Genomic DNA, 15,057 nt, shown 5'->3' with positions numbered 1-15,057 from the left:
ATATACCGCTTCATAGGACTTTCAGCCCTCTCTAAGCGGTTTTACAGAGTCAGCATATTGCCCCCAACAACAACAATCCGGGTCCTCATTTTACCCACCTCGGAAGGATGGAAGGCTGAGTCAACCCTGAGCCAGTGAGATTTGAACCGCTGAACTGCAGATAACAGTCAGCTGAAGTCCCTGCAGTACAGCACTCTAACCACTTCGCCACCTCGGCTCTCACTTCCTTAGTGACATTCCAAAAGTGTACATAAAAATATGAAAGAAAACATTTACATTTCATGGTGAAATCATTTACAAGCTGGTATCTGTATTGCTTCTTTGGCTGACACGATTGATTAATATAGGATGATATTAAATTATTGATTAATATAGGATGATATTAAATTATTTTACAGGCATCCCTTCACCCCACCAAAGCTAAGTGCATATGTAGATGAAGCCAAAACATATGCAGCAGAATATACTCTTCAAACATTGGGAATTCCCACCGAAGGAGCAGAAAACTCTACCACTAATGTACAATTTCCTGGTATGTAATAGTTGTATTTTGCATTGGACTAACTTAAATTAAACTAGCAAAGTTTAGCAAAGAAGCCTCTGCATAAAATCATCTGAAACTCTGGTAACTCCTGGATATTACAGCATGGTGGGGCATGAGGAAAAGAATTGAATGCTAAAGTTTCTTTTTGGGGAATCTACACATTTCCCCCTCAGGGTAACTAAATGTGATCCTATAAATTGTCTGTTCGTAAGAAAATTCTGAAGGAGTCTGCTTTTAGAAGAATGGGTACAGGTTTGCAGCCGGAATATGCATTTGAAGGTAGCAAAAATCACAGTCACGTTGAATTCTTGCACCTCTGCGAGAATTTAGCTACTTCTCATTTACGATAGTTCCGTTTTTAAACATCACTCTTTCTTTCTCCAATTCACAGCTTAGCTGGGCTGCTACGTACTCAACTACAAATAGAAGTAACTGCACGTAATCAAAATAAGTCTTGAGGAGGGAAATGTAGACAACTAATTTGAAATTCAGAGCTTGAATTAACACTTTGGGGTTATTCTAGTAAATGGCCCTTTTGCTATCATACACATATCTTTTAGAGCCGAGGTGGTGCAGTGGTTAAATGCAGCACTGCAGGCTACTTCAGCTGACTGCAGTTCTGCAGTTCGGCTGTTCAAATCTCACCGGCTCAGGGTTGACTCAGCCTTCCATCCTTCCGAGGTGGGTAAAATGAGGACCCGGATTGTTGTTGGGGGCGATATGCTGATTCTGTAAACCGCTTAGAGAGGGCTGAAAGCCCTATGAAGCGGTATATAAGTCTAACTGCTATTGCTATTGCTTTTCTTTAAGTTTTGGCAGCCAGTGGCAATAACACCTACAAAGTATGGATGTGGGTTTTTGTGTTTTCGTTTTGTTTTGGGGTAGGGGTGTAAATCAATTGACTCATTCTCCAGTTTTGCAAGCCACAATTACACATCGCAAATAAGAATGAGTGCCGACATGCAAACAGCGGTTTCTGTGTTAGGGGAACTATTTTTTCGGAGTGAATTAGTGAATTTAGAGATTTCAATACAGCCTGAGAAATATAACATAGGAACAAGAGTCATTTACAATTTTCTCACAATTACTGGAAAGCTAGCTAGGGCGAGGGAGGAATCTTATTTGGGAATGCAAGGTATGGAAACACCTAGAAGCCCCCAACAGCAATGCCCACCAAGCTTTTGGGCACCAGGGACTAGTTACATGGCGAAAGGGTTTTCCGCAGACCAGAGCGGGTGTGGTGTTGTATGCTGCCTACTTTCCACGGATGCAGCTTCACTTGTTTGCGTGGCTCGGTTGCTGGCATGTTGTGGACCAGTGCCACAGAACAGCAACCCCTTGCAGCCTTACAGCCATAGATATACAAAGATACATACCAGTGGTGGGTTGCGGGCGGTACACCCCAGTACGGGCATACCGGACCCTGCCTGGAGCACCGGATACCATTCCGGTATGGTGCTCCGGAGGGCCCACCTGCCCGCCTGGGCTCCTTACTGTGTTTTAAAGCTTTCGGCGATTCCACGCACACTCATGGTGCATATGCAACGCTCCGCTGAGCAGCTGGAGCATTGCAAAGGCTTGTGGAAGCATCATTTGCAGCTACAATGCATGTGCACACTGCACGCCGTACACGTCCATGTGGGCGACGCCAGGCCCGTTTCCACCGTGTCGGTTGGAACAAGATCCGGAACCCACGACTGATACATACACGCATTAATCAGGACAAAGTGATAGTTCTTCTAATGCTAATATATAACTACAGGTAGTCCTTGAGTTACAACCACAATTGAACCCCAACATTTCTGTTGCTAAGCGAGACAGTTGTTAAGTGACTTTTGCTCCACGACCTTCCTTGCCACCGTTGTTAAGTGAATCCCTGTCAAGGTTAAGATAGTAACACGGTTGTGAAGCGAATCTGGCTTCCCCATTGACTTTGCTCATCAGAAGGTCGTAAAGTGGTACACTGCAACCGTCATAAGTATGAGTCCGTTGGCAAGCATCTAAATTTTGACGCCATGACCATGGAAATACTGCAAAAGTCATAAGTGTGAAAAATGGTCATGTCAGTTTTTTTCCAGTGCCGTTGTAACTTCGGTCACTAAATGAACCGTCGTAAGTCGAGGACTGCCTGTAATCCTCAGAAAGTTATTGAGCAGTGGTATGGGAAGGCAGGGAAGCCAAGATGACAGCTCTCATTGTAACGTCAAGGCTGCCATCGTGACTTTTTAAACCCTCCCAGATGTCCCAGATGTTGGGATCTGATCCTTTACGTTACCATCTAAAAACCTGGAAGGATTTGATGGAGGAGACGCATCCATAGAAAATTACCGTAGGGTTAAAATTACCTTGCAGTTATGCTGACTATGATAAAGAAAACAAGGCAATATAGGGTTATATTACACCCTAGAACAGTGATGGCAAAACTTTTTGGCACTGAGTCCCCAAACCGGAACCCATGTGCATGCCTATTTTTGGCTGGTTTTCAGGCCATTTTGGAGCTGCTTTCAGGCCATTTTCCATGCCGTTTTTGGTCCCCCCAAACAGCCAAAAAATAGCCAGAAAATGGCCTCTTTTTCAGGCTGTTTTCTGGTGCTCCGACACCTGCAGAGACCAGCTGGTGACTGTACATCAGAGGTGGATTCCTACCAGTTCGCACCTATTCGGTAGAACCGGTTCATCAAATCTACCGAACCGGTTAGAAGAGGTTCCACCAGTGGACCCGGAAAGCAGGCCACACCTACAGAAGAGGTTCCAAAAAAATTTTGAAACCCACCACTGCTGTACATGTGCCTGCAGAGAGGGCTCTGTGTGCCACCCGTGGCACGCGTGCCATCACGGCCCTAGAAGATAGCCTCAAGATCCAGATGGATCTTGACAGACTTGAACACTAGGCCCTATCTAACGAAATGAAATTTAATGCAGAGAAAAGTAAAGTCCTACACTTAGATAAGAAAAACCCAAAGTACACATATAAACTGGGTGAAACCAGGCTTAATAGCAGTCACTGTGAGTGGGATCTTGGAGTCTTACCAACCAGATAAATATGAGCCAGCAGTGTACGGCGGCAGCCAAATAAAGCCAATGCAATCCTAAATTGCATTAACAGAGGGATAGAATCAAGATCAAGTTAGGTACTAATATCTCTCCATAAAGTCCTAGTAAGACCAACCTAGAGTTTTGGTTACCACACTATAAAAAAAGATGTTGAGACTCTAGAAAGAGTGCAGAGAAGAACAACTAAGATGATTGTTCCAATATTTGAGGGGCTGCCACAGAGAAGAAGGGGTCAAGCTATTTTCCAAAGCACGCGAAGGCCAGAGAAGGAATAATGGATAGAAACTGACCAAGGAGAGATTCAACCTAGAAATAAGGAGGAACTTTCTGACAGTGAGAACAATCAACCAATGGAACAGAAGTTGCCTTCGGAAGTTATGGGAGCTTCATCACCGATCATCATCATGGGGCAGCCCTTGAAGAGCATTCGGAGACTTCAACTCGTCCAGAACGCAGCCGTGCGAGCGATTGTGGGTGCACCTCGGTACACCCACGTTACACCTATCCTCCACGAGCTGCACTGGTTACCGATTGGTCTCCGGATACGCTTCAAGGTGCTAGTCGTCACTTATAAAGCCCTTCATGGTATTGGACCTGGGTACTTGAGAGACCGCCTGCTGCCAATTACCTCCCACAGACCCATTAGATCTCACAGGGTTGGCCTCCTCCGGGTGCCATCTACCAGCCAATGCCACCTGGCTATTACCCGGGGGAGGGCCTTCTCTGTGGCAGCTCCGGCCCTCTGGAATGAACTCCCCACAGGGATTCGGACCCTCACCTCTCTCCAGGCCTTCCGAAAAGCCGTCAAAACCTGGCTTTGCCGGCAGGCCTGGGGGTGATGAGTTCCCTCCCCTCTCGACATGTATGGTTGTGCGACTGTTGTTTACTTTTATTATTTGTATTTTGTTTTTTTATGTTCCCCTTTTTCCCCCTTGAATTGTTCGCCGCTCTGAGTCCTCCCGGAGAAGGGCGGCATACAAATAATAAAATTCTATTCTATTCTATTCTATCTGCCATTTGTCAGAAATGGTGTAGGGTCTCCTGCTTGAGCAGGGGGTTGGACTAGATGACCTACAAGGTTCCTTCCAACTCTTTTAATCTGTTAGAGAGCCAATTGCTAAATTCCTTATACTTATTATTTTGTACCCATTTATACTATTTAATATATGCACGCACTTAATGAGAACCAAAACATTCTGGATTCTACTTGTATACAGTATATCTTTCACGTTAAATTTCTCTCTCTCTGCCTCTGTCTCTCTGTCTGTCTCTCTGTCTCTCTCTCTTTTACATTACTGGAAACACAGTATACATACCAGTCAGTCCTTTTGATTAATACCTGCAAGGAATCATTCAGAAGCATCAGGGCTTTTTAAAAAATTTTAAAATCCATCCCGTTTCCTGCCACAAAGAAAAATCAATTTGTCTAGGCCTGCTCCAGCTTCCGCATTATGTAAGATACACTGATGTTTTATTGAACTCAGCACCATTTACTGCTTAATTACAATGACCTTGTTCATTTAGTTGGAGAGCTCTGAAACATTTTATCCTTTCAAATTCAGGTGAACCTAATAGTCCAATAAAAAACGGTATTGGTTAGGTTCATCAGAGCTGATATAAAATGCATCGTTATGAACTACCTCACTCTCTCCAGCTGCCCTTGAATAGGAGAGAGTCTGGGCAAAATAAATATATATTTGCAGCAAGGAAAGGCACGTAACAGAGTAACAGAAAAAGGAAGGGACCTTGCGGATCTTCTAGTCCAACCCCCTGCTCTGGCAGGAAACCCTATGCCAGGGGTATCAAATTTGATTTCATTGCGGGATACATTAGGGTTGTGTTTGACCTCAGCGGCACTGGGGGGGGGGCACGGCCAGCTTGATGTCATTCATGTTAGGGGTGCCTGTGGAGACCCAATCAAAATGGGCTCCCGATCTCCATTTTGGGCTGTAACAATCTCCTGCAACCCTCTGCTAGAGAAAATGGAGCTTGCAAGGGCCGCATGCAGCCCTCCTGTGCTCCGTTTTTTTACTGCAACAGCCTCCCGCAACTGTCTGCCAGTGAAAATGGAGCTTAGAAGGCCACACGCGGCCCTCCTGAGCTCCTTTTTCGCTGGCAGAGCCACCACGGGCTGGTCCTTTGCTGTTTCCAGGGCAGCCCCATGGGTCAGATGTAAGCACCCCACAGGTCAGATCCAGCCCACGGGCCTTGAGTTTGACACCCTTGCGCTATACCGTTTGAGTTGCTACATGAGGCAGTCAGTAAGTGAGGGCTACCTGAACACATATAGCACTGGATTATATTGGCATTGCTGAGTAAAAGTGCCGGGATTTGTTGAAGAAAAGGCATAACAGTACTGTGTGTATCACTGCAGATGAACATCACTAGTCAACAAACATAGTCAATATTGCACATTGCTGTAGATAAGTTTAGTTTTAGTTTTCCCTTTATTTGTATGCCGCCCTTTTCCATGGGGGGACTCAGGGCGGCTCACAGTTCAAAAAGGGGGGTGGGGGAAGGACAAACAATTTTCCAACATGAAGACAGTACAACATATTAAAAAGAAAACACAACAGTCACACAATTCGGGTGGGGTTAGAATCTTAACCCCAGGCCAGCCGGGACAGCCAGATCTTTAAAGCGGCGCGGAAGGACTGGAGGGTGGTGAGGGTCCGAATCTCCACGGGGAGTTCGTTCCAGAGGGTCGGAGCAGCCACCGAGAAGGCTCTCCTCCGGGTAGTTGCCAGTCTGCACTGGCTGGATGATGGAATTCGGAGGATAAAGTAGGAGTTGCAGCAGAGATGGTATTCTGCTGGTTCGCACCGGTTCGCCACTGGTAGTGGCAGTGGTGTTAGGCTCCGCCCACACACGCTGACATCATCGAGGACCTTCTGCGCATGCGCTCCCGCTACAGAACCGGTAGCGAAGATAAGAGGATTTCTTGCCTGAGTTGTAGGTAAAGGTGGAAACTAGGGTGGAAAAATCCAGATGACCACTAGATGGCCGGAAAAAAGATCTTTGCTGCCAACTAATGGGCATCTGAATGTTTACATCCCAGCCTGATACTGTAATGATTTATTCCCTTACTGATTAGCCAGGAATAGCCACATCCATGCATTGGGTTTTAAAAGCATGCTTTGAAAACAATGTTTTGGTGTGAATATTATTGTAGACTAAAGTTATGCATAAAGGATTGTGTCAATCTCTACCGTTCTGGTAAAAAAAGTTTTCTTTCTGAATTTTTCTCCAGGATATATTGCTAACACAGCTGCCACTGTCGCAGCTACCCAGCTTAAGCAAGCAGTGAATCTAGGACAAGATTTGGCAACCTACACAACTTATGAAGCTTATCCAGCCTTTGCGGTAGCTACTTGTAATGATGGTTATGGAGCCTTTTAAATATACACTATATATATATATATATTTAGAGTCACAACCCCTGGTAAGCCCCAATTATGGGAGGAAGCTAACTGCTTCCATCATCTGTCAATCGGCTCGTCACAAGAGTCCATCACGACAGAAACCCAATATTTTTACTGTTGCCTTTGTTATATTTGTGTTGTATTTGAGCTGATAAATAAATAAAGGGAGACTAATATAGATCTATTTCAAGCTATTTAGCTCTCATCAGCTAGCCATACCCTTACTGGGATTCGAACCTGTGCTGTATTGCATCTTAGGCAAACGTCTTAGCCATTATGCCACAGGTCTCCTCCTTATCAGCTGAAGCCAGGGAAGAAGGTATATATTTAGTGTCACAACCCCTGGTAAGCCCCAATTATGGGAGGAAGCTAACTGCTTCCATCATCTGTCAATCGGCTCGTCACAAGAGTCCATCATGACAGAAACCCAATATTTTTACTGTTGCCTTTGTTATATATGTGTTTCTTATTTGTGCCGATAAATAAATAAAGGGAGACTCGTATAGATCTATTTCAAGCTATTTAGCTCTCATTCCCAGTAAGGGTATGGCTAGCTGATGAGAGCTAAATAGCTTGAAATAGATCTATACTAGTCTCCCTTTATTTATTTATCAGCACAAATAAAACACACACACACACACACACACACATACACAGACATACACAGACATACACACACACACACACACACACACACACACATACATGCATACAGTACATACCTCCAGCTTTATTTAAATATCTCTTTTTCATTTCTTAAGCTGTGACTGGAATAGGAGCTATTCCAGGTTAATTATAAATCACCCTTAATTATTCTCAATTGATGGTAAGGCATAATTTGATATGGCAAGAATTCTTTGCTTTAGTTTAGCAAGGTAAATATTGGTTGACAGTGCTGTACTTTTTTTAAAAAAAGCCTTTAAGGTGAGGAAAAATAACCATAACTAGAAAGGAAAGAAAACTTTCTCAGAGGTGTGTCTGTCTCTATGTGTGTACGGTATTTATATGCATCCTTGATGGAAATTTTCAACAATTACCACTGTCAGTAATACTTTTAGTAGTAGTATTGCTTGTAATTGCTTGTAATAGCTTCGTAACTTCAAAGTCTTTACACTTTTAGGACTGGAAAAATCTTTGAAGTTGTGAAGCTATTGCATTTCTGATTTTCTTGTTGCAAAATGTTTTGTACAGCTACAAAATTGGAATAGCCGGATTGCCGCAATTCTAGGAGCATAGGGTTAGAACAGTGGTTCCCAAACTTGGCAACTTTTAGACTTGTGGACTTCAACTCCCAGAATTCTCCAGCCAACTCTGCTCTGCTGACTGGAGAATTCTGGGAGTTGAAGTCCACAAGTCTTAAAGTTGCCAAGTTTGGGAACCACTGGGGAAGAAAATATGTCAAAGCATTTACAACGTCGTTCCCAATGTTAGGCTGATATTTGGCAAGATCCCCCATGTAGTGAAGATAGGGACACACAAACATACTTACTTCTTTAATTGTTTATTTCCATTTTTACCTCTTCTAGTGCCATTTTCCTCTTATTTCTTGTTCAGTATAATGCATATGTATTAGTAAAAGAGTCGTCTGTTTTTCCTAAAACAGCACACCTTGCAAATAATGGATTCAGTTTCCTTTTTCACATGCTGCAATTATCCCTCTTCTATCATTTGCCTTTTTACAGAAGCATATTATGTGCAAAAAAAACATATTTTAAGTCACTTGAAGTTTGACTCAGCAGTTAACCTAACTTAATGATAATTCAAGTTGTAGCCATCTTCCCTTGTCACAACCAATAACAAAATCCAGAGCACAGTCCCATACATATCTTTGCAGGTATACATCCTATTCATCCAAAAAGTCTTATTCTCAATATCAACACATTGAAATTTGTGTTTTTAAGTGCAATTAACTTAGAGTTGGGTTGGGACCACTGTTGATTAACAAACTATAACTTCTCACCTAAAATAAGCTAAGGTGAATTCAGTGGGACCTGCTTCTAAGTAGACATATTAAAAAATGAACAGTTTCTAAAAAGTGGTGGAAATCTCTGCCATTATAAAGAATATTTTTCTGTCTGAGTTTTGAAACTGATCATTTTTTAAATCTAAAAATAATATTTCTGCCATTATCTTAAGACAAAAAAAACCTGAGCTTAAAATATGACAACCGAACTGAAGACAAATAAATTCTAAGAATTCATAATTATTTTTTGGACTAAAATGAAAAATATTTTGGAATGATAGTTTGAATATCCAAGGGGGTCACACAAGTGCATCTTTATTCTGAAGCAAATCCCAAGTATTCAGTTATAGTTACTAGAAAGGAATTATATCGAATTTCCATTTAGGCTGCCATTACAAGTTATCTTTTAGTTGAATTTTGGAGTATGCGTTTCATTTTAATATTGTAGTAAACCAGATGAAAAAAGTTCATCAACTAGACTGCATATCTGATATAAAATAGTTCTATTTTCAATCTCATTTAGCTGCCGGTAGCTTATTTGCATATGGATTTCAAGGAAAGTAAAAATTTCTGTATCCCTCAGTGAAAACCAAAGCAGAACTGAAAAAATGCCAATACATATGAAATTTTGAATTTTGATGTGATTGAATTTTGATGTGAATTATAACAAACATGATTCATACACACAACCCACATTTTTTCCAAATTTTATACCTAATTTGGCTCTTTTTTCTGTTCCTAAAATATATTCATGAAAAGTCGCAAATTATAAAAGTTTGTTCCTTTCTCATGTTATTGCAAATCATCATGAGAATAGGAGAAGCAACTTGATGGGATCTTAGCAACTCTGCCATGTCAAAGTGATTTTTTTTCTAATCAAAGCTCCAGCAATGCTCTTTATTGCTGGCTTGGCACATATTCCACTTGGCATGTTCTTGGCTCATTTCAATCTCTCTTCTTGTAAATGATTCTTCTTTATGATTGAGTTTGAAGAGTCTCTCTCTCTCTCTCCCTTCAAGATACGTGAATTACAACCAGTGGTGAAATTCATTTTTTTTTTGCTACCGGTTCTGTGGGCGAGCTTGGTAGGTGTGGCAGGGGAAGGATACTGCAAAATCCCCATTCCCACCCCACTCTGGGGCCAGCCAGAGGTGGTATTTGCCAGTTCTCCAAACTACTCAAAATTTCCACTACCAGTTCTCCAGAACCTGTCTGAACCTGCTGAATTTCACCACTATTATCCAGCTGATTGGGGAATCTAAACTTGTATCTTGACCTTCTCAAATCAAAGGTCAACATAAACAACTACTGATACATAAATATAGTTTAGTCCTCAATTGTTCCTTACGCCGGTCAGCCATTCTCCTGCGTGCATCCCGAAACAACTCACAGGAGGTTTCTGTGTCAGCCTCTTTTGTCTCCTCCCCACTGATCCAAGGCTCAGTCATTACCTTGAGTTACAACCATAACTGAATCTGCTAAGTGAAACATTTGTTAAGTGAGCTTTGCCCCATTTTGTAACCTCTCTTGCAACAGTTGCTAAGTGAATTGTTGCAGTTATTAAGTTAGTAACCCAGTTGTTAAATGCTTCCCCATTGACTTTGCCCCCCCAGAAGGTGGCAACAGCCAATCACAGGACACTGCAACCATCATACATGTGAGACATTTGCAAGCATATGAATTTTGATCATGTGACCCTGGGGCAGTGGTGGGTTTCAAAAATTTTTGGAGCCTACTCTGTGGGTGTGGCCTCCTTTGTGGGAGTGGCTTGCCGGCCATGTGACCTGGTGGGAGTGGCTTGCCGGCCATGTGCTCTCTCTCTCTCTCTCTCTCTCTCTCTCTCTCTCTCCCTCTCCCCTTCCTTTTGTCTCTCTGTCCCTTTTTTCTTTTTTTCTTTCATCTCTCACTTTTTCTTTCTTTTTTCTTTTTTTCTTCCTTTCTTTCTCTTTCTCTCTCTCTCTCTCTCTCTGTCAGTCTGTCTGTCTGTCTGTCTCTCTCTTTTTGTGTGTGTGTGTGTGTGTGTGTGTGTGTGTGTGTGTGTGTTTGTGTGTGTGGCAGTGGTGGGTTTCAAATTTTTTGGGAACCTCTTCTGTAGGTGTGGCCTGCTTTCCGGGTCCACTGGTGGAACCTCTTCTAACCGGTTCGGTAGATTTGACGAACCGGTTCTACCGAATAGGTGCGAACTGATAGGAACCCACCTCTGCCCTGGGGATGCTGTCCTAAGTGTGAAAAATGGTCAAAAGTCATTTTTTCTCAGTGCCGCTGTAATTTTGAATGGTCGCTGAATGAACTGTTGCAAATCGAGGACTCACTAGCTGCACTCACCTGCTATAATCTTTAATCTGCTCTTGTCCAGATATCTCCAGATTATAATACCCAAATTTTCCAGGCTAGTTTATCCGGATCCCTTTTCAGCTTGACTGCAATTGACTTTTTTTTTAAAATTATGCACAGCTAACCTTTAGATATTGCATACAAGAGCACAAAATATAAACAAAAGGGGGTGGAAGATAAATGACAGGCTTTCAGCAACTCCTAGATACAGAAAATAACACAATAAATATCGTATTCAGAAGCAAGCGTTTCATTCATAATGAAATAAAGGGAATATTGTACAGTGTAGAGTAGAAAAATCTATTTTAGAACCGAAAGGCAAGCAATGGTGAAGTTTTTGCAAGTGATGTGATACCTCTCTCTCAACACGTATTCTTGGTGCAAGCAGAAACCGGCCTCAAATATATGACTGCCATAGGTTGTATTAGAAGCCGAGGTGGCGCAGTGGGTAGAGTGCAGTACTGCATACCACTTCAGCTGACTGCTAGTTCAGCAGTTCAGCGGTTCAAATCTCACCGGCTCAGGGTTGACTCAGCCTTCCATCCTTCCGAGGTGGGTAAAATGAGGACCCAGACTGTGGGGGCGATATGCCGACTCTGTAAACTGCTTAGAGAGGGCTGAAAGCCCTATGAAGCGGTATATAAGTCTAACTGCTATTGCTATTGCTATTGCTATTGCTATTATCAGTGTTATTCCAGGGCTGTAAAAATTACAGCTTACTGGTTCCTTGTTCACGCTTTAAAAATATGCTCACTCTATGTGCATGATGATGCTTAGCTGCACTTATCAAACTTAATGCATTGTCCATTCCTTTTCTGGTTCCTGGTTCCGATTTGGAAATTTCTGTGATTTTAAATTTGCGCCAGACAACAGAGGACGGTTTAGTATGACACCAATGTTGCCCAATGGTTTCAATTGTATGCATATTTTATATTGCTTTAATCTTGGTCTCAAGGCAACCTTGAGCCACGATGGCGCACCGGTGAGAATGTAGTACTGCAGGCTAATTCTGCTGACTGCCAGGAGTTCAGTCCTAACTGCCTCAAGGTTGACTCAGCCTTCCATCCTTCCGAGGTGGGTAAAATGAGAACCCGGATTGTTGTTGGGGGAAATATGCTGACTCTGTAATCCACTTAGAGAGGGCTGTAAAGCTCTGTGAAGCTGTATATAAGTCTAAGTGCTATTGTTATTGCTAAATGTTATCAGTTCTTCACATGTCAATCTCTGAAGTCATGCCAATGCAAATGGCAATGACTTATCTAGGTCTCAGATAAGAAGATTCTTTTTTTTAAAAAAAAACAGTCCATGGTTTAGAGACCTTTTATCCCCAAAAAGGAAGAGTACCAGTGATCTATTTCAGATCTTAACCTTTCCTATATTGGTATGAGTCATTATGATCTTGACAAAACTATCATGATCCAAATGCCTGACAAAACTGTCTAACTCAGAGGTATCAAACTTGTGTCATGATGGAATCATCATGTGACGTATCGCGACTTTCCCCCACTTCACTAAACCGGGTGTGGGCATGGCCAGCCTGTGACACATCCAGCCTGCAGGCCACGAGTTTGACAGCTGTGGTCTAACTTGTTTGATGATTCATGAGTAAACCCATCATGTAGGTTGCCATTTTGTTTTCACATGTGTTTGTGGCATGGAGCATTTGTGGCAGTCTGAAGAACCACGGCTTTTTTTTAACACTTCACTGTGTGGACAAAACACAATGTGGGTCAGTCTCAAAGTTGTTTTACATCAGTCTTACTAATTATACACTTATCAAAGCTTCCAAGGATGACTGAATTCTCACGTCTGATGTGTAAACATAAAATAGGTCTATGGAATTAAAATTGCTTCATACTTCTGTTAACTATATTATTCGTCAGTTTCCCCATGCACATTATTTATATACAGTAAGATAAAGCTGATACCAACAACACAGAAACAGTATTAAAAGTGTACATGTAAAAAGCACTTATATTTTCATATTTGTATTACAATCTTTGTATAGAACTATAACGCTGTAAAACCATACATAATTACTTTGATTTGACATAAGTTGTTTTGAAAACAGAGTTTACCAGTCACATCTTGAACTGTAAATAATTAAGGAAAAAACTTGTCAAATTACAATCTATTACTTTTTTTGTTAATCAAACGGATGTTAAGAAATAATTAAACATTATTATGTAGACGTGTTCGACCCTTTTATACTGTGTGGTTAGAATGATATTTCAGTGTTACCATCCTTGATGCTCTTCCTAGAGATGGATCAATCAACCTACATTGTCCATGGCAATTTCTTGTATATGAAGTATTGTTCCATTGTCATCAATTTTTTCCTTTCCAGTTTAATTTGTTAAATCTAGCCATGCATTCACACATACCCATTTCTTTAACTCATGCACAGGGCCGGATTTGGATGAAAAGAGGCCCTAAGCTATTCCACTTATGAGGCCCTTTCACCTCCCATTTTTAAGTCTGTAAATTACATGAGAGACAATAAAATACATCATTACTGTGATATATATCAATATATATCAATATATATAGCTGGCCTCCCGACGGAGGGCGGCTCTGCTCTGCGGCAAAGGCAGCGAGGCCAGCCGCCTCCCCTGCTGCGCTCAGCTGCCCGGCTCGGCCCCCTCACCCTCACCTGCCTGGCCGCTGGTGGGCTCCGCGTCGACGGGGCGGCTACTGGGAACGGCCGTGCCTCTCGCCCGACCGCCGGTGCCGGGAACGTGGGCGGGCTCCCCAACTGCCGCGGCGCTGGAACAATCTTAACCAATACATTTTTATGTTTGTTTATTAGTCCTATGCGTAGAATTTCTCCTTATTTTCGGTTCAGTGTTTTAGTGTTCACTGTTTTTAGAATAGTGTAATTTTAATTTTGCTAACAATTTGAATGTAGGCCCCTCTTGATCTTGAGGCCCTAGGCTGAAGCCTAGTTAGCCTATAGGAAAATCCGGCCCTGCTCATGCATTTAGAACACAAAACTATATAATCTATCTTTTTTTCTGTACGCACATTTTGCCAGTTTGTGCATATTCGTTCACAGATTTTCTTAATTTATACCTTTTGATGCGGTTTTCAACAGGTCCATTAGACTGCAAGGTTTGGAAAGGATGCAAACTATAGAATAAGAAGTTCTGATTTGCATATTCCATAATTATTGTGTTAGCTTGTTTAAATCAAATCCTTCACCTCTCTAACCTCAGCCATATTTAATCTTTAGCATTAATCTTTAGCATTTAGCGTTATCTCTTCTACTTCCATGGAAACCATTTGTCCTAGTGTTCATCTGCATATAAACTAGGTTTTCTCTCCTGAGACTTGAAACCATGCCAGCTAACATGTCACAGAGGAAAACAGGAGCTCTTATTTATCAATAATGTACTCATCTTAGACAGGGGTGGGTTTCTCGCCCCGTTCCAACCGGTTCGATTGGAACGGGGCCGGCGGCGTCCTCATGCACGCACGCGGCGCACGCATGCGTACTAGCGTCTGTGCGATGCTTCAGCTGCTCCTGGAGGATCGCGCAGGTGCTGTATGCGTCCTGCGCATGCGTGGAAGCGCAGAACACGTCAAAACCGGGTAAGGAGCGCGGGCAGGCAGGTGGGCCCTTCGCCGTTCCCGGAAGTTACTTACTTCCGGGTTCGCCAACCAACCGGTTCGCAGGGACCGCCGCGAACCGGTTAAAACCCACCCCTGATCTTAGATCACTGACAAGTGCTAAGCTTTGT

The 15,057-nt window shown here is 42.5% G+C and overlaps 1 protein-coding gene across 2 annotated transcripts in view; it reads left to right on the top strand.

Annotated features, from left to right (window-relative positions):
• A1CF (APOBEC1 complementation factor) overlaps positions 1–7,153 on the top strand; it is a 54,318-nt gene extending 47,165 nt beyond the window's left edge. For both annotated transcript variants that reach the window (XM_087702631.1, XM_087702630.1), the window contains exons 11-12: positions 399–532; positions 6,849–7,153. In XM_087702631.1, the coding sequence (XP_087558757.1) occupies positions 399–532; positions 6,849–6,997 (283 nt within the window). In that variant the 3' untranslated portion in view covers positions 6,998–7,153. The remainder of the gene's footprint in view (positions 1–398; positions 533–6,848) is intronic.
• The last annotated feature ends 7,904 nt before the right edge of the window (positions 7,154–15,057 follow it).

The sequence above is a fragment of the Thamnophis sirtalis genome, unplaced genomic scaffold (genome assembly GCF_051295495.1).
Source record: "Thamnophis sirtalis isolate CommonGarterSnake01/CBP01778 unplaced genomic scaffold, rThaSir2_p1.2 scaffold_15, whole genome shotgun sequence".
Taxonomy (NCBI): Eukaryota; Metazoa; Chordata; class Lepidosauria; order Squamata; family Natricidae; genus Thamnophis; species Thamnophis sirtalis.
This window is presented reverse-complemented; position numbering and strand designations above follow the sequence as displayed.